Genomic DNA, 25694 nt, shown 5'->3' with positions numbered 1-25694 from the left:
GGCTAAAGGCTATAAATTTGCAACCTACGGAATGACGCTTTTGGCCTTGAGAAGTGTTTACAAGAGTTTGTAAATAACGAGGACACCCTTTCTCACGTTGGCAATACTTGATTGACAAAAACGCAAGCCACAAACATATATGCCGTTTACATCAAACCCTTTCCCATGTTGGCAATACTTGATTGGCAAAAACACAAGCCTCAAGCATATGCTGTTTACATCAATGGCCTGGTCCGTTCTTTATTCAAATAACGATATCTTACTTTTAAATATTGCATGTTGCACCACGAAGAAACCAAGAGTATACAGTTGCGTGTAAATTAAAGCAATATCCAATTTCTTCAGACGTCAGACGAATGTGACGCCGACAAGTAGGAAACTTAATGTTAACTCAACTACTTAGAACAGCACTTAACCACTCATACTTGCTGTGAATCTCATCTTAGAAGAACCCTCCAAAAAGTGCTCGTGATCCCTTTGACGTATTGGCCTCGCGCGGTACCTGTTAGTACGTGCGTCCCTTTGAAGAATTTTCCAACGGATCTTTATGCCATTTTAGGTCAAGGCTAATACGTTCGTAACATATCGCTGTTGTCTCTATAACTGTCTACAACTTAACAAAAGCCTTAAGTTCACGCGTTGCATACCAAACATTATCAGTGTAACATTCATTTCTTAGGAATAAAAAAATAAAAAGAATAAAAAGAGTTTTAAATTTTACCAAAGAATATATTCGCTCAAAACTGACAAATTTACATTTCATCATGCATTATTAAATGACCTTCATATATGGCATATATCGGCCTGACTGTTTAACATGAAACTTTTCACGAATGAGACACAACTGTTCTTGGGAATTAACGCGAGGCCTAAACCGACTTTTGCCACACAACCTACAAACTTTAACAGGGCTTAACAGAATGTCCAAGTCGTTTCCTGCCCAAGTTTGGAAAAAAATGCATGGCCAAATGTTTTTATACAAGAAAATTTGAAAACTGTTATCGACTCAATTGAAATAAACTGCCAAGTATTTCCTAAAAATCACAAAAAAGACTCTTTATACTCGAGAATGACAAAAGTTGTGGCTTTGCACTCGTTGCTAAATACGTTTAAGTTTACTAATGTCCCTACTAACTAAACGTAGACATATATCAGCTACCGAGAAGCACATATTTTCCGTGGTGACATGTAAAATGTCTTGCGTCTGAAACCAGCAAACTTTGCATTATAAATCAATATAGAAGCATCCACAACAGTACGGATTGGGCCAAATGTACTTAATAAATACGTTGATTAAAAATCGTTTTTACCAGAAAGCAATGACAAGTAGCCAATGACATTTTAGGAAATCATAAATACAACTAATTTGACAGAATACTGGTAATAAAACTAAGGCCTTCCTTTTTTAGCTATATGCAATATTAAAAGTTTAACCAAAGAACTAATCACCAAGAATTCCCTACATATCCGAACACACACGACAACCTTTTACTTTCAGATTTCCATTTTACATTTAACTATAACTTCTGCTCATACACAACCAGCCAGTGCAAGCCTAATGCGAGCAGCAAAAGAACGTTTTTCGGTTGTGACGTAACAAAGAACCGGACGCACGTTTCCAACTCGAAACTCATTTATCTGAAAGAGACAGGCTTATCTATAGCTTTCCTAACGGGCCACTATCGTTTTTTCTGCCTTGACGAAAACATATCCATTAACGCCGTTGACAGAAATATATGTTGTAACCGTTATGCTATTCTAGTCGAAGCCTGCCGCTCTTTGTCTGGAGAATTGTTACAACGGGTTTGTGTTCATAAGACGCGGCTTACTCCTTTCAGCCTCCTGAAAGTTTTGTTGCGCCTTTTAAGCTTCCCGTAGCAGCCACTCAATTTGTTAATGCTGCAAAGTTCGTTGACACAAGGTTTATACTTTATAGCCATTTTTTACTTCACGTTTACGATGGTATCGGTTTCGAACCCAATTGACCTTTTTATAGTTAGTCAAGTTGCAGTTTACACAATTTACTCTGCTTTCAACTTGCTAGAATATTATACTATTCACGATGGATTGAGTATTCCTTGAAAAATTATATTGTGCGTTACATTTTTGCTTGTACATTTACTTGCATAACTTCAAATCATTTCTAGTCTTACTTGAATAACTTCAATTTTTTCTAGCCTCGAAAGCATATAGTAACTATTTCCATTGTACACAATCAAATATGAATAACAAGCAAAAAAATTAATATTTTCTACAAAACCCAATCCTATATTTTTAACATGTGTATGGAACTGTACGGCTGTAAACCAAGTTATCATTAGTTTGTTACACATTAAAAAGTGTCATAAGTCAAAATTCATGTTATTGTTTGTTTTTCTGAAAAATAACCTTCAGAATACCATCCCAACTCCAAAGTTATTTATCGGTAGGCCTATCATGCGAAAGTCAAGTTCATGGCCGCTTAGACTAAGGTTATATTCTTGAAACGATGTTTGAATAATTGAGAAATTGGAGTGGCTTTAGTAGCGACTTGGCAATAGGTCAAGTAGCTATCCACACAAATTGCATGAATATTTGATGCCTGTAAAATTAAAAACCGGAATATATGAATGTGACATTTCCGTTGCAACTCTTTCTGCATAATTTACAGACGTTTTCATTAAAAACCTTCAAAGCATGTTTGTAAGACAGGTGTAATGGGTTTTTACGATTTCACCAAAAAATGTTACGTCGAGAAAATAAATAGACTTTAATTATAAATTCAACTGGTTACCTAAATAGACCATAAAGCATTGAAACAATTGTAACAAACTTGCAACAAACTACTAAAGGACTGGTCGAGGTAAAATAAGCTGTTACATTGATCTTTGATTTATTTTCAAAACGTCACAAAAAGCACTACATGTACTGCAGTAATTGTATAGACTATTTAATTTCAACCGAAACAAAGCTATTGACATTCCATACAGGAAATGTGAGTTTGTTTTCGAAAAGCATGCAAAAATGTTTTGTTACAACAAGCACAAGTCAAGCATTTTTTCTGATTTAAAATTTAGGAACATTTGTATGCGGTACGGGTTTGAGGGCGACACTTCTGTCTGCGTGGACACTCGCATCTCTGCCACTTGCGGCGCCCTCGGAACTTCATGCATTCCACGTTTGGTGGACACTATAAAGAGAAAGGTATTACGCCAGCAAATTGTAATATAACAGTGTGTGGTCTAATGATAATAATATGTATCTATTAGCCACAGTTTATAATTGATTTTTATATGTCATTTAGGCTATATAATAGGCAACCTTAGTATCTTATTCAAAAAGAGTCTTTGGCGACTCGTAAATATGTTATAAACTAGCTACACACAGTCCGTGGTTGTGTTACTTGTCAAGGTGCTAGGTTTTGTCTTAAAATAGCGTGGCGTACACCCGATGCCCAAACCATTAAATAGTTATGTATTCTTAAGTCATTTAAGAGTCGTCAATCAGTCCCCTTGCGTAAACATAATCCGATTTTCACTTACAAACTGCCGAGTAACTTTAATGTAGAAACGTTTCATGATGTCGTCGTTTGGATCCGAATTGAACTCGACGCTGTCAGAGTTTCCCAGCCACGGGTCCAAAGGCGCATCGGCTTAAATAAAACCGCATTAACGCGTATCTAGCGTATTTTTGTGCAAGCAATGTTGCAAGTAGGCCTAAAATTGGGATACGAAAGTTCTAGCCGGAAATCCAGCCCAAATCCGAAAATTGTTAAAGCCCATGTATTAGGTCTGAAAGTTAATAAGATTGCTGTTCGAATATAGCATAGTGTGAAGCCAGGAACAAACCAAATCAGTTTTATTCAAAATTAAGCTTACAGGAGAAACCGCTAATCCCCAGACGCTCAACCTTTTCGACATTGTCAGTAATTGCTTGTCGCATCACAGATTCTTATGTTTACAAATATGTCGCGCCTGTCCACTAATCTTAACGTCAAGTCCAGTAACTTGACGCGTTGGGTTGATTTGTCCCTAATATGAAAACCCTGTGTCTTTTTAAAGACATTGTTTCTAGACCTTTTTGTATCGGACGTTTTTTCCGCAGTGAAACCCTTCGCGCACTCAATAAAAATTAGATTTGATTCCGAAGACTCAAGATTAACAAACGTTGTACACTGTTTCAGTCCAAAAAGTCCTACCAGGCCAGTTTCTAAACTTTCATGTGCGTTGGCAAATAAATAAATGTTTGAAATAAAAAAGGCGTAGTTTGTACACAATTTTGCGCTAAAATGTAAAATACCTTCGTGCTTTATATTACCTGGATCATCCAAACCCACCGAGTCGGCATTAATTTCGTCATCTTTCACCTAGCGAAAAAAAAGCATGTTGCAACAAAACCCACATCAAGTCAATTTCACCTTAACGGTTATTTTTCCATAACTTGGTGACCAAATGTTCTTATGTCCCAACGGCTGAACTTTTTTTCAAAACAGTTAAGGTTTTCTTTACTAACCTATTTAGGCTAAATTTGATGCTCTTTCCGAATGGTCTTAAAAATTATTGTTACAGTTTTGGCTCTAAACAATTTGTTTTAAGTTATGTAACTTTCTGTTTTTATGTAGTAATTCATTTGATACTATGACGGAATTTGGCCGCTCATGGCAGTACGCAGAATTGTTGCCCACCTTCAAGTTTTTATCATTTTCAGTCTCCATATTGTTGAGAAGATCCATGACACGTTGTACTACATCTTCTTGTTCAATTTCCTGCTCCTCTGCCAAGTTTATGGCGCTTCCTACCGCAGCTAAAATAGTTATCAGTCCCACAAGCTTGTACATCTTTATTTACGTCTGTCGAAGGTGCAAGGTTTTAATAAGTTAAAAACGAAAAAAATGCAATAAGTTTGTTTAGTTCTGCCGTTTGCATGATTATTTTTAATCTTTTGTTTGTTATTTGTACGATTATACCTTTACGACCGTTTTTTATACCTTTACGACAAAAATCCAAGCATAGCACCAAGCATAAAAAATATCGAGTAGGCTACTCTGTGCTGGCTTAGCTCGGCACATTCAAACTTTGACATTCTTGCCTCGTACCCAAGACAGTTGTCATTAGCTCCTTCCTTGTTAGTTACGTCTTAGATTTTATAGGCAACCTTAAATAACAAACTGGAGACAAAGCATACATCAATTACTTGTACATTATATAGGACGTAACTTTAAAACTGATATCCCTACGAGTTTGAATGTATGTTTCAATCTACAAAAATCCATATTCAATTGACCCTCGGATTGTATTGACGTGCAAGATGACGCTTTTCCTGATACGATCAGATTTTGTTAATCATTTCCAGCGAAACACGTGTCAAAAAAATTGCGGTCTTCAGTTATCGCAGTTTTTGCTTAATTTTTCACTACAATACAAAAGCTGCATCAGTGGTTCTCAAGCTTTTTCAGTTGATGTGGTTATTAACTGAAGGTACGCACAACATTGCAAACCAAAAAATCCTCTACCTAATTTCACTTTGGCGTTGTATAAACAATACGCAAAGTTCAAAAACTTCGTACCCCAACAGACCGTCAATTCTACAATGAACCATTGGTCTACACAGCAATATGGGAAGGTGTCCAAATCTACTATTGTTTATATCTGGGAATTTTGCTGCATCGGATGAAAAAGGGCAAGCTTAACGAGCGAATGGTGATGTTATTTACAACAGGGTCGAAGACCTTTGGCTTTCACGCACTTTAGCTAATAAATTTTTAATTTCCTTTCCTCGCCTTCCGAGACTTAAATTTTGATTTCGGTGGTGTTGTGCCTCAACAGAAATTATTCATGTTTGTTGAAATTCGCCGTATCCAATTCCGTGGCAATTACATATGTAATACGATACCCTAGTCGTAATTTTGTTGCATTAAATTTTAAACAGAAGACTGCGAACATTCTGCTTTTTCTCAGAAATACTGTGCGAACAAAACTTTCCGCGTTAACCTATATATCAAAACGGCAAAATTTCACGACACAGGCCATCTGAAAGCGTAATTATTTTCATCCTGATTGGTAAATTGCCTTTGTTTAAAGTGTATAGCCTACTATTTAAATGCTATTAACACAATGAGTGTTTTGCGAAAACAAAGTTAATTAGGTCAAAGGTCCAACTTGAGCTGGAATGTTAATATTCTATCCAGTTATATCTAAAGAGAATCTACAGGTTTTAGTCCAGATTTCGTGTATTTAATACTTTTTCCGTCCCTTTAGGTATTTGGCGATTTACAAAAAAACGCAGTGAATAAATTGAATTTGAAAAGAGGGCCTTGATTTACAGTCAAGGTCAATAAATGCATGCATTATTAAACAATTAAGGCAAAATGAATTTGCTAAACGCTTTTTGTCATGACTTTGTAAACGCTCTGTAGAGTTTTGCTACGCAATTTTTTAGTAAATTATAGTCTTGCTTGCTTTTTGACTCAAATGTTTAAAATACATATTTTTTTCTTTCATCAAAATATTGTTAGAGACACAGTAGTATGGAAAAGCTTCCTACTCATACCGGGGCTTAATATGTGATGCACCAAAGTTTCAGTTTGTTCTTACATTTAGGGCGAATAGTGTTATTGACAAAGACGGTATGAGGTGCAAAATTGACGCCCATTAAGCTAGTTAGTTACTTATTTAATGTAGCTACAGAATAAGAGCCTCATTTCCTTATACATTATGAATAGTATTATGTATTGCCACAAACATTTTTTTTGCAGGACCAACACAGCATTAAATCTAAAAGTCCATTAGCACGAGTCTTTTAAGGACCGACATAGCATTTATTGTAAAAGTCCATGAGCACGAGTTTCAGTCAAATTTATTGAACATTCAGTCCCCAATCTTAAGAGGCAGGTATGAGGTATCACTATATAGCTTGAACGTATTCCTTCAGTTGGCTTTTTGAAAAGCAATATTCACCAGTGGGAGGTTGATTAAAAATAAACGAGAAGTATCTTGTTACGAGCAATAAAATCCCAATTTTACAACCCAATCACGCGTGTTGTGCATCAACGGATAAATATTTCATGCGCTTAACGACCACCTTGCAACTTCAGGTTAAAACACGTTATCCTTTCCCTTTAAACATTTGCTTGACATTCAATAAACCACACTGGTGATTTATTTCAGTGTCCTATGCAATTATTCCCACATTAACTATTGCGCCACAATGCCTCCTGTGACGTAAGAGTAGATTTAATTTTCTGAGTTGGATTGGGTGTGAAAAATGATAACAGAAGGCAGTGTGTTTCGCTGGCTTTGTTTTAAGTGTGCAAGATGGTGGTAAGCTTCACGGGAGAAGACTTATACAAGTCGACATACGCTTCACTGTATGCCAAGTCACCGCGTGACACACAACAAAGACGAAACTATAACCAGGTATGATAGTTAATTTAAACAACACGCAGTCAATTCGTTGGTTAACGATTACGATTTGGAAAAGAAGTCGGCACACGTATTTATGCTACGGAAAGCTTTAAGCTAGGCATTATTTGTGGATTGACTGGCAATTAAATAACAGATGGTTGGCATGCAAGTAATTGGAACATATTAGCTGATAAAGCTTACCCATATCACCATGAAGCTGTTATGGGTAAGCTTTTTCGTCAAACTGGCGTATATTGGGACAGAAAATACTCGCTTTTATATTTGCAATTTTGTTTAACATTTTTTATAACTTTTCATTAGTTGGACGAACTTGGTGGACAAAACATTTGTACATTTTTTTAATGAGCTATTTTCGTGTCGCATTAGTTTTCTTATAATCCTTCATAAGAATTGTTCATGAATAAAATGTTGCAAATCATTTATGCTCAACACAATCCGTTCCGACAGTTCGCGTGCATTTATTATTTCTGCAAATTATATCCGGCCACAAAAGTTATTATAATGCGCCTAATGCAGTGTTTCTTAACCTTTTTAGCGATCGTACCCTTTGAGCTTTGATGAAATTTTCTCGTACCCCCTGTCTATAATGACCGACGGAAGTATATAAAATTGAAACAATAGGAATTAAACTCATTGTATTTATAACTTGAGTGTTGAATGCATGCATTAAACAGTATTGTAAGTAGTACAAAACCAAACCGTTCTAGACATACAACAAAGTAACTTGTTACGCATTTTTCACAAACATGCCTAATTTCACCCTGCATGTCGTACTCCCTGCTTTGGTGCTTCGTACCCCCAAGGGGTACACGTACCCCTGGTTAAGAACCCCTGGCCTAATGTATCTATACATCCTGTCAAATTGTCCTATTCGACCAAAATAAGTCTGTCTAATAATGTAAGAAATGGAATAAAAGCATTTTGTATTTTGACAGTTCATGGCGCTAAGGTTCGTAAATTCCCTGCTGATGAGAAAAATATGACAAAAAATGTCCAGATTGTCGTTTCTGCAGCGTAAACATGCCACTCGATCATGTCTTAATGCGGGCTGCTTAGTGCACGAATTTCCAACCCACGACCCAATTTCTTTTCCGACTCCCCAAACATCACATTAATAATTAAGAATTACGGAAACATGGGATTGGAAACGATCCCTGCAATTATCGGGGTTACTAAATGTCAATCATAGATTGATTTCTTCACAAAGGAGTTTGTTCGGTCAGACTCAAATGCGCTAAATTTGCAGTTTTCTTTTATAGAAGTCCCAAATGTTATAGGGTAAAGTTAGCGGTTTTATGTTACACAGGACTGGGTAAACCTACAATCATATATTGGAAAACATTACCCCTGTTGTTAATTTGTACTTTACAGGTAAATAAAGGGCGAATTTATCCTTATTCTGTAACCACTGCCTTGGGACTATTTCTGGTAAACAAGAAGACACAAACGCTCATAAAAAATAGTTGAATTACACTGACATGATTTTACTCCCATAAACATGTTTACAAATGCATTCTCTGTTTATGCAAAATGTATCTAACCTATCCCAATTGATCTGTTTTACTCTGCAGCTTCCACGTTTAAGCGAGAGCTTGGCAAACCAGGTTGTATCAAGGAACCATCCCGACTACATTGGAACAAGGAAGTATGTGCGGCCACCTGGTCTAGCTCACGACCACCCAATATGCCTTGGACTCGGGAGCTATGTTCCGGTTCCAATACAAAAGTAAGTAACCTATTTGTACAACAAAGAAAGATCATACAACGTAGTGGTGTTTGGTACGGAGATGTAAATTGCAATCTGGCCTGAAACTGGGATGTGAACCCATGCAGCCCGAACCTAAAAGTACAAGCCCGAGACCCGACCCGAACCACAATTATAGTCTGGAGATTGCCCGAAATAGGGTGAAAAATGCTGCCGATTGTAAAGACAGGACCGAATCAAGCCCGTTTTGGTAACACTTACGCCCGAACCCGACCTGACTTTCATCTCTTTGGCATGCAAATATTTTGCAAAGAGAAAATTTCGAAACCAAATCAAGATTGCATATAGCAAAAAAACGTTTGCTTGTCTTCACCTGTAACAACTGCATAAGGTGAAGATGTGGAAACACTATCCGAGAAAAACAGGAGTCTATTGTTTGACACATATCTGCGAAGGTTTCATCCTGCGGTAAAACAGAAATCGCACAAGAAAGAAAAATTCGCACAACATGAAAATGTGCTTATCCATGGAGTTATTCATTATTCAGCATGTATACATTCATTTTGCAGTACTGACAAACCGATCGTACGGATGAAGCCTCCGCAAGACCGCGAAATCAATCTTGCCGACCTGCGACAAAGAAGGGCAAGAACGAGAGGTAAAAGAGATAGTCCGTCATTGTTTATAATTGCGGACATTGAACGGTAATTTAAGAACCTCAATTAGCTTTAGCATTGTGCTAAATGCTGAAAGTCAAACACTTTGTTGTCGAGTCAATCTAATTTTTTTTGTTCCGGAACCAAATTCTAAACTAGAAGTATGAAAACAAAACATTAAAAATCTTTATTTAAAACAACCACAAAAACGAAACAAGACGAAAACACAGACATACAAAACAATATTTTGTAAAACTGAGTTTGGACGTCATAGTCAATTACCACTCTGATTTAGCGCCATTAGAGCCTACATTTAACACATCCAAATTCTGATAAATGCAGGAGCGATCGATATCATATATAAACTCTTTCGAAGTTACCTGTGTCCATTCCAGGTTTTGTACATTTGTTGTTCATAAGGTAACAACTTACCATTATGTCATGGTGTTCCATTCAAAGTCACCAATGTTGGAAAATACACAAAGACTTATCAGTTTTTACCCACAGTTGCGGGGCGACTGGGTCTAAAAAAATATATTTACAAAATTTACGATACTGAATAATCCGTTTTTATCAATTCTCAGGTTCATTGCTTCCCAACCTTTTAAAGTGTTCGTTTGCGGCACACTTTGCAGGATTAAAATACAAAAAAATGGTAACAAAAAATGTTTAAAAAATGTTGTATGCACAGTTGCACAACTATATTTCGGGATCAAAGCACACACATGAAAATTTAATACGGCACAATAGGGTGACAAAGTGGTTAAAATATACTGTTCCAGTCAATAAATCATTATGGACATAATTATCTGCTTACCAATCAGGGTGCAATGCAAAAGGAAAAGAGACGCTGGATGATCTAATCGTTCGTCTTCGCTGGATTTCTAATACAAAACGAGAGGAGAAAAACAACTGTCTTCCCGTTCCAAGCTGGCAAGTCCCAAACACAACTCTCGAAGACAACTCAGATGTGGTGAGCAAGAAGTTTGCACCGCCAAAATTTAGAAGTTGCTGGCATATGAAGTATTGCTTTTGTGTCTGAAGTATAGAACCTATAGTTTGTAATGCAACATAGTTATACCAGATATGCATTTGTACAGTTATTTTGTACATTAGGTAAAGCTGTGCTGCTCGTTTACTGTCAGCCTACTTTGTGAATTGATTTATATATATATATATATATATATATATATATATATATATATATATATATATATATGCCTAAGGTTTAAAAAAGAGTCGGTACACCAAAAAAGTAACTTATCAATGTAACGATCAAATGTTTTATTCATACGTGTTCCCTTTATTTTGGCGCTTCCTTTAAGTGTGCAGTCATCCGTGACGGTGGTTGATTTCTGGTCATTCTATGATTGGTGTTGATTGCAGGTGGACGTGAACGGGTGTACAATAAAATTAAATGAAGAAACAGCCTTAAAACAAAATGTACCAACACAAATGACTGGTTGTATACTAACAATAAATCTCAAAAATGTACCACAAAACACACAATAAAGATGTTTACCAAATTTTGTGGAAATTGGTATCAAAGTTTAGCTTAAAAATCTATGGATCATGCAGTGCTACATCAGTAAAAACCAACAAATCGTTTAGTTTCAAATAACAATTCAAGACGGTACATACCTCATGCGGACTTGTTGGTTCGGTTAGCCTAAGTATCATCTTGTTGAATTGGTTTAATGATTCAAAAAAATCCGTTTTTATGAACCCCAATATCATCTCAGACTACCAGCCAAAGCGAAAAAGTTGTGAAGAATTCTTAAAATCAAACAATCTCACCAGCAGCAACCATTACAGCAACTTCCAATTGAACCTTTACCATTCAGTCCAACTGAACGTCACAGGACTGAAACTCTTAATTTTTAGGCATGCGCGCCTGACAAATTAGCTTATATTCCCGCAAGCATTCCTCATTGAGACACCTGTTAATTTTGCCGCAAGCGAATGCTTAACTTTAGTGTTGTTTTCTCGTCTTGCTGATTATGTCTGTCCGCTTTTTTAAGGTGAAATTCTTATGCCCTGAAACACATACACCCTTTTTAGGTGAAACACAAACATTTCTTATTTTCATCAACTTAGCAGATTACTTTATCCTTGACTTAATAGAACAAACTACAGACGGTTTATTTACCTTTTTAATGATTTGCAGATTCGCCACCGACCACAAAGATACGAACACAGCGCAAGGGACTGGCAAAAAGTGTCTTGCGCCTGGAATCGGGTACAGTTTCGCCCAAATCATGCGGTTCCATCCGCCAAAGGAAACAAAAAGGTGATTGTCAGTGCAATACCACAAGTCAATGTAATGCATTTCTCACAGTAACTAAACAATAGCAGTCATTGTGTCGTGTTTCGAACATTCCTTTATTGATTTAAACTAGCATTGTTGCGTAACAGGAAACTCCTTTTGAGCCTGGTTGAGTCTTACTCATTTTCCATTTATGTACAGAACAAAGCAAAGGGAACAATTTGGGAAAACCGACAACGGCAGATTGACGATCTCTGTAAAAACCTTGACGACATTGAAATGCCAAACCAGTACGTTGTGCAGAAATATTGTTGTTTTAATCTTACATAGTATTTCTTTCATCAACGTTGTTACATTTTGATTGGATAAGCATCATTAAGGAAATATTACACACATAACAGATATCATTACTTTTTAGATGCAGAAATAGAAAAGTTCCAGGTTACGCTGGATTTGTACCCAAAGAACCGGTAGCTACAACTTCGGATCCGAGTTCGTCCGAAATTTTCCGAAGTTCGGCCAGCCGAACTTACAGGTAATAATTGATATTTCCTGAAACCCAAAAATAGATGATCGCTTTAAAAATCTTCCCATTTTTTAGAAATTTTCCGGCAAATGTGATGCACGACCCCAGAACGATGAGCAATCACCGCAAGGCCCCCATGTCGCGCATGATTACCCTTGTTTACCCATGTAACCCTTACAAACTTACTCCGAACACTATGCACACTTGCATAAACCCCGTCTACCAATAACACTCTACAGTTTTTGCAGCATCTTTTGTACTGTTTCTTTTTTCGATAAAAAGCTTTTTTAACTGACAAATATTTTTCTGAACGCTTTTCCCCTTATAACTGGCCTCAAAACATCTAATATGATTTATTCAGTCATTTTCCAGTGCTGTTTTGGTATTAGGCTGTATTTGAAAAGCAAGAAAAGCAAGGCACGTATGTTATGGCAAAATAACTCAATGTGCAACTCGAAATTTGTGTACAGACAAGCGACACCAACCACAACTAGTACAACATAAAAAGATACGAAAAAGGGGAGCATACATAAATACAGCGCCCAAATTTTGTCGTAGCAACGATGTTGCCTATTGCAACTTTGTCAATAACACTCTGCACCTGAATGAAAAACAAGAAAACAGCAAATATTAATAGGAAAGCGCAAAAATATGTAAAAGGGATTTATTTTGGCACTGTGCGTTTCAAATTGAAACCCGCTGTGTTGTCGGGGCCTCTAGGTGAGCGGATCACGTGGAATAGTCTCGTCGCAGCCTGTTGCGGGTGGCTTAGGGCTGCGGTGCGTCTTTGGTGGAGCCACGAGCAGGAAGCGCCAAAGTTCTTTGGGAGCGAACTGCTGCAAACTTCTTTTGTAAGGTCATGGCTTGGCAAAAGGCGGTTTTCAACTTTCAGACCGTCGTCGGCACTAGAGCGGCGTTTCATGTCAGGGAGTTTCACTTCGTTGGAGGTAAAAGCGTCATCGGATGCTTCACTTCCGGTATCTTGGACTTGCTCTTCAGGAAGATCTTGGCTTCTGTCTTGTCTGTACAGGGTCCTTCGTACTCGTGGACCAAGGAGTGCAAGCCGCATGTCACCGAGAGAAGGCAAGCCTTTAAAAACGATTGAGCTTTAATACCACAAGCACTTAAAGGACACTTGCGGTCTTAAACTAGCGTGTTGTTTCTGCCTTTCCGGACAGGACGTGTATTTTAAATTCCACATCAAAACACCCAATGCAGTCATTCCTTAATAGGCTTGATTACATTTTACTGTCGTAATTGCGAAAGTGCACTTAAATCTATAATTGCCTTGGTGCAGACCACCATCGTGGGGAAGAAAGTACTAAATTATACTTTAAGTCTTTCCAATACAGTTTTTACGTCAGGCCTATTAGAGGTGTTATACCAAATCAAGCCGGCCTTACAAGTATTTCTACTACATAAGGCGAAAGTTTCAGGGTTGATACCCAGTAAGGAAGACTTATTTATTGTTGCTTTTTAGACAATGTTCCCAATATTTTATTTATACGCTTTGGCCTCAAGAGGCCCGGGCGACTTGTTACAACAAACAAAAACGATGTTCTCTGTTTAGCAACACCTAGAATGTCAATTTAGAGCCTTAGTTTACCTTCAAGGGCATCTTTGTATTTCTGTAGCATCGGGATTGTGTTTTCTTCATCCTCCGGCGACTTTTTGTCTTCCGGGCATTCGTTTTGTTTCTGGAAATGCTTAACAATGCGCACAGCGTTGAGGGCATCCTCCGAACACTCAAAGTCAATCACACCACACAATGTGGTACCTGAATGTAAACATATTTCAGTGTTTATAAAAGCTATATTTTGTTGGTATTTTTCTAATTTGAGGCCCTACGAGTATAAAATGTTCTTGCTGTTTTTTTCGTAAGTTATATGCCTCTGTATCTATAACTGATGTTCAACAATCCATAAATAACGGGCGTAAAATTCGGAGCATAGTATCACCAGTAAAGTATGCAGTTTCCCAAAACGGACCGAAGATGTTTTTTATCCAAAACCAGCGGAATTAAGCCAAACTTTTCCGCCTTAGGGCTTAATGAATTCTATTGCCGAGGAATCGTGCCTTATGCCATGCGTATACTAACTACGTCACATCACATGTTGCTGAAAATGCAGCTGACGTGACAGAACCGATCGCCCCAGGCGACGAATGCTTTTCGTCAAAAGTTGTTTTCAGCACGGCCGGAACCCGCAAAAAAACATCGCTTCGTGTTGTGTTGTACCTATGTCGTGAACTTGAGTAGCGTAATTCCTGAGGTCGGCGGGGACTTCCTTGTTGGCACGCAGAAGTCTCACGAAGCTGATTTCGCCAAAGTTGCGGAAAAGAGAAGTTACCTTTTCCACGGAATTGTAATCGTCGGGCAGTCGAATCACCTGGAACAGAGAAAACAACGTGTTTAAATTATATGTTACCACTCGTCAAAATAACGTTTTCCTTGATGTAAAATCCTAAAACTTGTATTTTTAAAAATGGTAATTTAAGACTCAACTATTCTACTTTTCTACTATTGTAATTTTTGCACAGGTTTGGGAACACTTATTTCCAGGCTAAAATCAGTTAGCTATCATATATGGAACAATTATATTTTAACATTACAACATTTAGGCTGGATAATAGGCTAAAGGCGGACCCCGGTAAATTTTTGTCAGATATATTTACTGAAACTGCATGGTTATTTCAAACCGTTTTCTTGTGCATTTAGCACTCAAAACCATAACTTACCAATACACTGGTAAGAAGTCTCGGCTTTCGCAAGTTGTCAGAAAGCTTTGTCCGTCGACGAATCCTCAATCCTTCGGGACTCACGACAATATCAGATGAATTCCGCGCAATGGCGCTGCGCACGACCTGCCAGTCACGTGTCAGTTTCTTCACTTTCTTGAATGACGTAATGAGTTTAATGCTGACGTATCCGTCCTTCTTGCAGCGGATCTGACGTAGGAGATACTTGTCCTTGACCAGATAGTCGTCGGAGAGGTAGTATTCGACCTGTTTGGCAATAGCGCTGGACTGGTACCGGTTGGGGCCGGTTTGTCCCAAGCGAGCCCAGTATCTGACGTCATCCTGAACGGTCCAACAGTCCTCATCGTTATCCTGTGAATTTATACACATTTGTAAACTTCACCATCTTTTATGGTAATTTAAAATACTTCATTAGCATATAATTTTTCCATGCAAATATAGTATAGGTTCAAACACAACAGGTGCCGTATGGATTCAAACACCACAGGTCAGATGTTATAATACCTTTGTGCCTGATTCTGAGCCGTTCTCGCTAATTCGTCCGTTCTTTGAGTCCACGCTATCAGAATCTTCAAGCGATTCGTCTCCGCTCCAAACGACCGAGGCAACCGATGGCGGTGAGTCAGCGATTCCACTGTCGGCGCTCTCATATCTCAGAATTTCCCGTTTCGGTGTGGCGTAGATTTGTCTTGCGTTGCTTAGCTATAGTTGTAATATAAAATTGTTGCTTTTGATAAAGTTCCACAACGAGGCAGTTTCTTACACTTTTTTGCGTTAAAAGCAATTATCTTTAATTAGAAACATCATTTTCTTCTAGAACAAGCTTTTGCGTAAAACGTAATATAAAACAAAAGTGATGTATTGTATTGCTAAGTCCGAACGGTAATACCAAATATAGTTTGCTCTTAAACTTTAGCACATCTACGATTTAGCTTAAATAATCAAAACTGTGAACTGGCAGTCCTACCTGCGAAGTGGTTTTGATGCGTTGGTCGTTGGAGGGCAAGAACCCGGAGCCGGACACATCACTGGAGACTGAAGAGCGTTTGCTTGGCGTCACCTTGTGGATGACTCCAGTGCGGGTTGAATTTATTTGGCTTTCAGGACCAGCCAGAGGCATCTGGTGTCCACAGACTCCTTGTTGATAATGGTTTTCGGCATTGTTGTCACGATATTGTGTGTTGAAATAGACCGGCTGTTGGTAGTACTGCATAGGCTGGGATGGCGTGACTGTAAAAATGTAAGGGTAGAAACTTATAAGATTTCCTGTATTTAAAGGTTTGCATAAGAATTTGCGTTTGCCTCATAAAATTTGGTGAAAAAAGCAAGAATGTCAATTATATTTCTTAAAAAAGTGTACATTTTGTAATAAACACAGATGCCAGGAACATGTTGTTTGGTGTAAGAAAACTGTTTGATAGAGATAAATGCAAGGTTACCAAGAGTTGACCTTAACTGCAAATCATGTGCCTGATCAAATATCAACGTCTAGTCGTAAACAGCAATCAGACCGTCTCGATCTAAAATGCCTGAACTCGCATCACACATATTGTGACGTCATACAGCGGTAATTTTATGGCCTCAGTGCAACGAGCCATGGTTAAGGCTAAGTTGATCTCTTTCTGTTTTATAAGCGAACACGTAGGGTCGTCCTGCAATTGCCTCTCGTTATATGGCCGGTAATTCCGGCGCCTCGTAAGAGGTTCAATTTAGGCCACAATAGGCTTAATGGCCTAGGTTTTAAGCTTCTAATTCGACATTGTTGCAGTGTAATTTAAAAGGGGCTGTCATTGTAGAGTTTTGTTTACGACATAGTTTTAATGCATGACAATATAAATTTAAATTGTTAGTTGATATTACACGTTGACCAAACTTTTTTACCCTTTTATAACCTCTTGGGTTTGCCAAAATCAGAAACTTTTATCAAAAATCCTATGTTTAATTCTGACGAAAAGGGGATACAACGCCAAAAAAGACAGCAGTTTCTCGTCCTTATTTTAGAATATCGACATGACGCTAATCATGCAGCATATTACCAACCTGTATAAACTGGAACCAACATGGGTGATCCGTTGACGTATTGCTGAACCCAAGTAACACCCCCTTGTTGACCCACACATGGGGGCATCATATAAGGAGCGGTGGACATCGGTTGGACAAACTAAAAGAGATATACATTTAGCTTAAAATTGCATATTTAGGCAGTATCACAATGAATATGCCTCCACGTATTTTTAGATTGACATCGGGCATTGGGGTAATGGCTTACAAATTATTTAACAAGAAACTGTTCAGACTATGAAGTAAAAATATCTTATTTTCTTTGTTACATGTCTCATTAGCCTTGAAAAGACCAATGATCAATTACTAATACAACACAAAAATCAGCGTATATAGAAATCCACAACGCGCTCTCAAATATAAAAGATCAAAATAAATTGTAAAGAATCTCATATCGTTCGATGCTGCTACAACAGACAGAATTTGTGAAAACGTCGAAACGCCGTACGGATGAAATATAAGCACAAGCATGATATTGTTCAACTTACCTTTCCAGCGTCTGTGTAGTAAGTAGGACCTGCAGCGGCTTGCATTGTCGCGGTTTTGAGGCGTTGAGTATTAAGCAGCAAGTACAATTAATAATATTGCAAAATACAACTTTGGCACATATCCCTATGAATCGGCATGCGCAAGCTGAAACGAACATAGAAATAACCAAGTTGTAAAAACCTGTTTTAAACACCTTCATAAGATTTCAAGATAAACCTATAGTTTGTGGAAGTTCTGAGGTTTATGGCAGTTACACGAAACCGCTCGAGGTGTCTGTATCATTACTGTTTAAAGGTTTACGTTTGGATCTTTCTATTTGCTTCATTATTTCTTGCTTCTAAGTTCTTGCTTTAATATGGCTTAAAGCGGTCAGGGTATATAGTCACAGATTCCATAACTATACACGAAGCCTTATTGAAAGTCCTTTGACAATAACAACGTAAGTCTGGTGTACCTTATCAATACTTCTCATTGTTAAGTCCTGCACCTTAACACTACCACACTATCTTAGTTACATCGCATATCCATAAAACCATGTCCTGTGAACATCCCGCCGCTACACCAAGATATCTCATCTCATCAGTTCGCACAAGCGACACTCCATAAAAAGCAGACGTTCGGGCGCGAAACGAAAAAAAATCGCCCGTTGCCTCATTATCCAGGGCCTTTATGGCGGGCGCATTGAATAGAGCGTAATCGTTATCTCTATTTGCATACAAAACTCAGGCGAAATTAGTAGGTGCCTCGGAGCTTTTCGATCCCGTACGTTGTCCCAACCCTAGTCGTACGCTTCTATTGTCACGTTGTGTGTCCTGTAGCCGCATTCTAATGCTCATTAGGCGTACTTCTATTGCGTGAACACCTTGCAACGTTCGTTCTATGGCCCAGTTGCTCGCTAGCGATTGAATGAACTTCGCATTGGCCGACAGGAACCTTCTAAGCAACATAATTACATCATCTTTAGTAATACTTCCTTTTGCCCGTGTATAAGTTGACAAAGTGACCACATTCCCATCAGTCTCCACATATGCATTTTTTAACAGGGCAAATGTTTTGTCCTACAAACTTATTGAACCCAAGAAAACTCAAATATGTATACATTTACACTTTAAATACCCAATAGCCAAAAAGCAATATTTGTGTTATACGCTTTTAATACCATTTCGCATCATTCACCCTATAGTGTAAGTTATTTGCTGTCTTAGAACAGTGTTTACCAAAGTATGGTCGTGACATTGGGCCTAGGGCTTCTTAACTTCGCTTCGTATTTTGAATGACACTGTTACGTATCAATAACTTCACAAAAAATGTTTTAACGTGGTCATGTTTTTTCTGTAACGTGACAAGTGGTCTGACAGTCAATAAGCATCAAACACTGTTTAACATTTAGCCCAAATCGGGTTGTTTGGTCGAATAATTTCGGCCGAAACTGGCACAGTAATTTCTACGAAAGCCAACTTTTCGAAAATATTTTGGGTTTTGCAGATTAAAATGCGACTCAAAGACTATTTAGAAATTTCCACTTATCGCTGGAAATAATGAAAAGCATAGTTTCAAATATTTGGCTCGCGTCAAAAAAGTTTAGTAAACTGTCTTCGAACACCGCAGCTATGTTATAGCAAACAGTCAGCGCAAGAATAATAACAGTCACAAACGTGCCTTTCCAATCACCACACTTTTCACCATTAGTTATCAGACGCTCAGGCCGCAAGCCTTAATTATCACAAAATGACGGCAATTATATTCACCCTAGCGATCAAAGTCGAAGGTTTGTTGGTGACTGGGAGTGGCTGTGCTAATGAGCAGAGTTGCATCCTGACAACGCACTGGCCACTGTGGATTGAGCAATTAGCTGACGTTGGCCTGTCGGTCTTTATCGGGTAAAGTCGCCTAAATTGAGTTCAGGAAAACACAAAGTGACGTCAGGTACACACATTTTGCGGTCATTGGATACACGCTACATCCAAATGACAACACGATTAACACCGCCCAATTTGCTTAAAACGGATTAGGCGGTTGCATTTAAAGCGATACGAAAAACAAATTTGTGTCATGCTAAAATAAGGGAAAGATCATCATCAAAAACCCATTTTTTTCTTTTTGTTGCGCAGTTGGTGACAGATAGGCTATGTACTTTTCACCCCAAACTTTAAATTTAACCCCTATTTGTTAGGTAAGGTAATTGGTGGAGGGTCATGTTTTCTTTTAAAACAAATTAAATACTAGGATTTTGCAAGGTTTATAATCTACATCTATAGATCAAATGACAATAAACCACAGAGAAAAGAGTAAAATTATGTCAAATGAAATCAGTTTGACACAATGCATAACAAAAATGTCCAGGTTTTACGTTTTACCGCCACACCTTGTTTACTTGGCTATAGCCGTCTGACTTCTTGGAAATCTTGAAGTCGGCACAAGAATTCGAGCACTACAGAACAAAGACATGTTTACGACAAAACGCGATTGCAGTTGCATGACCGCTCAAATGTGGTGCACAGGATGGTCAAAAAGTCAGTGTGCAAAGGCAAAACGCTCTATTGATTTCTGTTTCTTGTCACAGACGAATGAACATTGATCGCCTTGGGGTATTTAAAGTCGGCCGAATCAGGCGTAAGGCGGATGTTATGGTGGTGATGTGTGCTTGCCAATAAGATTACAACGGTTAGTTTTCGAGGTCCGTCTTTGTCTGTATATTGGCCAATCGAAGGTTATAGTTGACCACTATTTCGTAAAGACTGAAACAAACAGCCTATAACGCTTAACATCAACATAAAAAAACAACAATTAAATAGCCTACTTTAAATACGATTTATACAACACCATGCTTTTACATTTAAAGAACGATAACTCGTGCATAATGAGTCAGGTGATAAAACTACAAAAACATAACCGAAAACGCGACCGGTGGATATGCCATTAGGTATTGCCAAAACCGTATCCCTAAGAGGTAGGCTATGACATGCACTTTTTCATTTATCAACAACAAAACAATCATACATTTTTTCTTCCACTTCTCAGTCTAACAATCCTGGTGCTGTTAGCAAAACAACGTTGAAAAAGTCAGAAAAACAAGACGACGTGACTTCGGTCTATACATCTCCATACGCTTTTCTGACGATAATTAGAGATTGTCTGGTTGTGCCGCGTTGAGGCTGGACACACCCACACCGAACCCGCCGTAGCTTAACCAATCACATTTCAGCATTCTGATCGCTTCAGGCGACCTAGTTTACTTCGAATAAGGCGCTTCTACATTTTTACCTAAATTCCTTGCTTCAGTCAACTTCAATGACGTATGAATCTTATCAACACAATGTAATGTCACGTGCATTTTTAAGGTGGCTCGCTTCGTAGAACTGAAAACTCTGTTCAATGTAACAAAATACTGTAAAGAAGCAAATACTTGGTATTCTATTGTGCTCCGGTTTTTCGCTGTTTAGAACGCCTTTTCAGTTTTTAGTACAGTAATTATTCTTATAAAACTAGCCGCTTAAATCGTATCTGGTACAGTTTTGAAACGAATGATTTTTTTGATGTACAATATGTTGTAAATCCAACATTACCTCATGACATGATCTATTAGTCTATATTTGTCAAGTCAAACAACAATCCAGAAACTATGACAAGTTGCCGCTGGAATGCCTCAAAGGCGTATAAAAGTAAACCACAAGCTTATTCACTGGAAAATTCAAGTGGTAAACTTAGATTACAAAGTTTCGACATCTGTCAACAAGTGTAAAAAAGGCTGGTTCGAAACAAAAAATGTTTCATATGTTTTTTTTAGACGAATAAACATTCAGACTTTTTGTTTATAAATTTTAATCAAAAAAAAAAAAATAGTTTTTTTGATACTTTGCTAAAAATAACCCCAGCTTGAAATACTCGCTCCGCAAAAGGACATACAGTACAACTGATTTACGGAACAAGATGTACTACGCGGTTTGGTAACTCTATGCAATAGATAAGGTTTACAAACACATACGATTTAACCTAATTGGTCCACCCGGCTCTTAGGAATGGGAAACAATGTTTTTTAAACATAATTTGATGATCATTAATTAGCAGGGATGTAATTAAACCTTAATTTGGCCAGAAAAGGAGACTGTTGACCCTAATGTTTACGACACACAATGTTAGTTTACTCTTGCCTACACAAAAATTTACATTTTGCCCAATTTTGACCTAAATAGATGTAGCGGACGGGCTAATTTGCTGTAGTGTAAACATTCCCGGAATATGCCTATTTTTATCTCAGTAAAAGTTTAACATGCTTTAAATGTAAGCAACTATAAATAATTTTGTATTACACATAATAATAAAAACACATATTAGGCTCGGTAACAAGCATATTATTACGTCACTGGTGGATGTGTCAAAAAGCCTTTATGTAATATCTTCACTTTATCGTCATCTGATAAGGTTTGTTTATGTATATCCCACTTCCGTTAAAAATCGTTTGCTAACCTACCGCATATTTTAGTAATAGTTAATATTGTGTTTATTGTATTTTTATGTTACTTTGGGATTGGCAAGAATGAGTAGGACAGTCAGATGATTTTTGTTCTGAAATACCGTTTATCGAATGGCGATGTGACGATAGAATTGCCCTCCCCTGTATTTTTTCCTGCGGACGCGCATGATCGGAATGATATTAAAATGCAAGCCTCCCTAGATTGTACGCCGCACAAACTGTGGGTTAAAAACATTATAACTCGCGGCTTACAATCGAATAAATACGGCATAGGGCGTTTGTGGTTATGTCGCAATCATTGTGCGTTCTATGTAGGCTACTTTTATATTTTATGCAACACTACGTACATGTGTTGGTTTATCTTTTCCGTAAAAATATTTGAAGTAACTTACGAACTTCAGCCGCAGGGAAATTTATTGGTGTTTTGAACATAAGTCACGTGGTCACATCACACTGATTTGCATTTTAATCATGGCGCCCTCTATTACTAGATTATTAATAGAGGGCGCCATGATTGTAATAAAGATTCACACAAATATCATGAACAGTTCCCCTCTTCAGCCGGAAGTTTTTTGTAGCCGTTGATATAACTTTGCACAATTTCTGTGATAGTTTAAAGCCTTTTTGTTAAATTCAACTACTATTGACATCCACAAAGTCTCGAGACATGACAAGTAGTTATAATTGTTCGGAACAGTGGTATTGGTGAAAAAGGGTTGTGACGTCACTTTCACGTATGATGCTTAGCAAATGAAAAATCTCGCGGCAACGACTTTGACGCTATTTCTGCACATAGTGGGAGAAACAATGCAAAATTAGAGGCAAAAACTTAGCAATCAGGTGCTAGTTGGAAGTTTGAATGAAACCAACATGCCATTTGTTTGTTTTTGATGATTTAGTAAACAGTAAACACAGCGCTTACTCGATTATCTGTACGTAAACGTACCTAGCTACCTACTATCTTATTCGCTAACTGGCTTCCGATTAGCCAGTGTCTTTTTGAATGGTTTGCTGATTGTACAGTAAAACACTGCACAACTGCGTAATGCATTTTGCTTGTTTCAAACGTCAATGCAATTGATAAAAACTATCCTGTATCTTACAATTTAAAGCCTCAAATATAAACATTTTACCCCATCTCATTTTAAGTTTTACATATAAACTCAATTCTTGCTTAAACTTGTTGACAGAAGACCCTGGGACTCAAGATCCTTTTCTTATGTTTTGTCCTTTTATCTCTACAGTTGCAGATTTTGTACTAAACTTCTGATCACACCACTTTAAAGTAATGGCAAATCCTCATGGATATCACACAAGACCAAGTGGTGATGAATCAACCACAGGGTCGATAACAGGAGGAGCGTTGCCCACAGTTGTCCAAAGACCAGAAGGGGATGCGTCTACAACCACAAGCCTTACTAGCTCCCAGCCTATGGTTAGCAACATACAACATGCAGAAGGTTCTGGTGAAGGACCTATGCTTCGGGCAGAAGCATTCTACCATCAACGCAATTTTGTTCATCCACCTGGCGGTGTTCAGGTTGAACAGCCAAGTCTGGCACCTGATAGAGAAGTAGATGGTGTTCATTTAAACATGATTGCATCAAAATGTGACAAAAGACTCTTTCGTGAATTGTTAAATCGGACCCAGTTGTCTGAAATTGAGAAAAAAGAGTGTTTAGACATCACTGAAAGAAAGCAAGCATGTGCAAAGTTACTTGGTTACTGGAAAATTAATGATGGTCATCCAAAAACATTTGAAGAGCTCATTAATTTACTTAGGCAAGTTGAATTGCCTTCTGTTCGGAATATAATTGATGAACTCAATGAAATTAGAGTTTAAAATTTACATGGAGTTATTAGTTTAATTTTCAATATTTTTTTGCCATTTTATCATCGTTTTATTGTTTGTCCCTTGTAAAACAGTGAGCGGTTCTGTGATACGACTAAGTTGTATTGTAGAGGCACATTTGCCTTGCCAATGGCCGAATGCTTGTGCTTTGTATTACTGAGATAAACATCAACTACATATATATACTCAAAAGGAAAATTCAAGAAATTGTCCATTATAAATCACCTGCAATACCATTGCACTTTTAATATGGTTTTTGTCATATGCATCTGGTTGTTCCTGTTTGAACTCAAACAATAGAAGCAAACTTTTATACTGCTGATCATGCATGTACATTCATTGTAAATATAATGTTGGTTTGTGTGATAACCCACATGCAATGTAAGTAATTAAAAGCATGCAATGTAAGTAAAAGTGTTTATTAATTTTATTGCAATTGTTTGTTTTTAGATCTTATCACTAGGTGCTTAGATAAGCAGACTATCTAATAAAAAACAACCTACAAACACTAACTGTTTGCTGGTTGCAAATAAATGGATAAAAAACATGGAATTCCTAGTGGAGATGATTCAACATCTTCTACTTCTTACACCCCAGAAGCCGATTTGAAACCATCAAGCCAGAAGTCAAACGAGTCAGAAATAGCTGAAACAACTCAACAAGCCTCGGGAACAGCTGATTGTCCCCCCAATAAAGCTTCTGCTTTTACCAGTTCAAGGGAGTATTCAGATGTAAGTCATGGACAAACTGTTGTGGAGCCAGAGCCACATTTGGTTGTAAACAAATGGCATCGCAATGTGGTCTCATCATTTGCATCCAGAAAGTTCAATAAATCCCTTCTTGAGCGGATTGGAGCCACATTTACAGAGGCACAGAAGCAACATTGTTGCAATACTTTGGAAAGGCAAGAACAATGCAAAAAGATATTAGAAATCTGGACCATGCAAGCTACTGGTGACCATCCTCGACTTGTTACGGATTTAGTTCATCTACTTGAAGACTTGAAAGCAGAATCAACAGAAGATAGTCATTCTACTTTTGATGAAATTATTGAAAAGTTGCATTTATCTTTAAGACCAAGTGTCAGTTAACATAGAATATTATGATTGATTTGCATACGATTTTTTACATTCTGTTTTATTGCACGTCTGGATCTCAAATTTAGCTAAACATTGGTTCAGTGTGTTGGAAAATTTCTCTGTGCCGCATTTTATAAATTATTTTTAAGGCGTCTGTCGGATTGTTACTGTAGGAATACTTTTTTAAAACGTATGTATTTTACTTTCTTCAAAGAAAGTTTATCACTGTCTACTTTTTTTGTCAAACTGATACAAAGGGTGTGGAATCTATAAATGTTTGATTCATTTGATAAAGTTTATTATGGTTTGTTTTTAGGATTTTGTGCACAAAAAGTGTAATTGTAACACTGCTAAAATTGTTTTTTGTTGATCAATTAAAATTACGCAGTACGTAGTTACACTCAATATTTTTACTTCTCTTAGACT

The 25694-nt window shown here is 37.6% G+C and overlaps 4 protein-coding genes and 1 pseudogene across 7 annotated transcripts; 3 read left to right on the top strand and 2 right to left on the bottom strand.

Moving 5' to 3' along the window:
* Positions 1 to 2839: 2839 nt before the first annotated feature.
* LOC145230420 (uncharacterized) lies at positions 2840 to 5568 on the bottom strand. 3 transcript variants are annotated; one of them, XM_080095847.1, is made up of 5 exons: positions 5075 to 5568; positions 4664 to 4828; positions 4279 to 4345; positions 3522 to 3631; positions 2840 to 3169 (listed from the first exon to the last, which is right to left on the bottom strand). In XM_080095847.1, the coding sequence occupies exons 2-5, from the start codon at positions 4814 to 4816 to the stop codon at positions 3053 to 3055; spliced, it is 447 nt and encodes a 148-aa protein (XP_079951973.1). In that variant the 5' UTR covers positions 4817 to 4828; positions 5075 to 5568; the 3' UTR covers positions 2840 to 3052. The 3 variants fall into 3 exon arrangements, with proteins under 3 accessions (XP_079951973.1, XP_079951981.1, XP_079951989.1); XM_080095855.1 differs by lacking the exon at positions 5075 to 5568 and adding an exon at positions 4967 to 5048; XM_080095863.1 differs by having other exon boundaries at positions 2842 to 3169; positions 4297 to 4345; positions 5075 to 5563.
* Positions 5569 to 7292: 1724 nt separating this feature from the next.
* Positions 7293 to 12785, top strand: LOC145225203 (uncharacterized). Its single transcript, XM_080091924.1, has 8 exons — positions 7293 to 7394; positions 8975 to 9129; positions 9678 to 9778; positions 10604 to 10737; positions 11932 to 12064; positions 12239 to 12320; positions 12449 to 12565; positions 12632 to 12785. Exons 1-8 carry the CDS (start codon positions 7293 to 7295, stop codon positions 12783 to 12785), a joined length of 978 nt encoding a protein of 325 aa, XP_079948050.1.
* A 143-nt stretch (positions 12786 to 12928) lies between these two features.
* Positions 12929 to 16537, bottom strand: LOC145234166 (uncharacterized; annotated as a pseudogene). Its single transcript, XR_013861279.1, has 6 exons — positions 16281 to 16537; positions 15818 to 16015; positions 15293 to 15664; positions 14793 to 14943; positions 14163 to 14333; positions 12929 to 13645 (listed from the first exon to the last, which is right to left on the bottom strand). The product of XR_013861279.1 is annotated as an uncharacterized LOC145234166 (transcript).
* A 7016-nt stretch (positions 16538 to 23553) lies between these two features.
* Positions 23554 to 24640, top strand: LOC145238058 (uncharacterized). Its single transcript, XM_080101102.1, has one exon. The coding sequence runs from the start codon at positions 23626 to 23628 to the stop codon at positions 24178 to 24180; it is 555 nt and encodes a 184-aa protein (XP_079957228.1). The 5' UTR covers positions 23554 to 23625; the 3' UTR covers positions 24181 to 24640.
* A 56-nt stretch (positions 24641 to 24696) lies between these two features.
* On the top strand, positions 24697 to 25692 carry LOC145238050 (uncharacterized). Its single transcript, XM_080101089.1, has one exon. The coding sequence runs from the start codon at positions 24723 to 24725 to the stop codon at positions 25278 to 25280; it is 558 nt and encodes a 185-aa protein (XP_079957215.1). The 5' UTR covers positions 24697 to 24722; the 3' UTR covers positions 25281 to 25692.
* Positions 25693 to 25694: the final 2 nt, after the last annotated feature.

Source organism: Phallusia mammillata, chromosome 1 (genome assembly GCF_965637545.1).
Source record: "Phallusia mammillata chromosome 1, kaPhaMamm4.hap1.1, whole genome shotgun sequence".
NCBI lineage: Eukaryota > Metazoa > Chordata > Ascidiacea > Phlebobranchia > Ascidiidae > Phallusia > Phallusia mammillata.
Note: the sequence above shows the minus strand (reverse complement) of the source record. Positions and strands in the feature narration are given on the sequence as shown.

Excerpts from the sequence above, each read along its gene's own strand:
- LOC145230420 (XM_080095847.1), bottom strand. The coding sequence starts at position 4,816 with ATGTACAAGCTTGTGGGACTGATAACTATTTTAGCTGCGGTAGGAAGC. Across the intron at positions 4,346-4,663 it reads AAAATGATAAAAACTTGAAG|GTGAAAGATGACGAAATTAA; the intron begins GTGGGCAACAAT and ends TTTTTTCGCTAG. Across the intron at positions 3,170-3,521 it reads TTAAAGTTACTCGGCAGTTT|TGTCCACCAAACGTGGAATG; the intron begins GTAAGTGAAAAT and ends TTCTCTTTATAG.
- LOC145225203 (XM_080091924.1), top strand. The coding sequence starts at position 7,293 with ATGGTGGTAAGCTTCACGGGAGAAGACTTATACAAGTCGACATACGCT. Across the intron at positions 9,779-10,603 it reads AACGAGAGGTAAAAGAGATA|GAAAAGAGACGCTGGATGAT; the intron begins GTCCGTCATTGT and ends GCAATGCAAAAG. Across the intron at positions 12,321-12,448 it reads GACATTGAAATGCCAAACCA|ATGCAGAAATAGAAAAGTTC; the intron begins GTACGTTGTGCA and ends ATTACTTTTTAG.
- LOC145238050 (XM_080101089.1), top strand. The coding sequence starts at position 24,723 with ATGGATAAAAAACATGGAATTCCTAGTGGAGATGATTCAACATCTTCT.
- LOC145238058 (XM_080101102.1), top strand. The coding sequence starts at position 23,626 with ATGGCAAATCCTCATGGATATCACACAAGACCAAGTGGTGATGAATCA.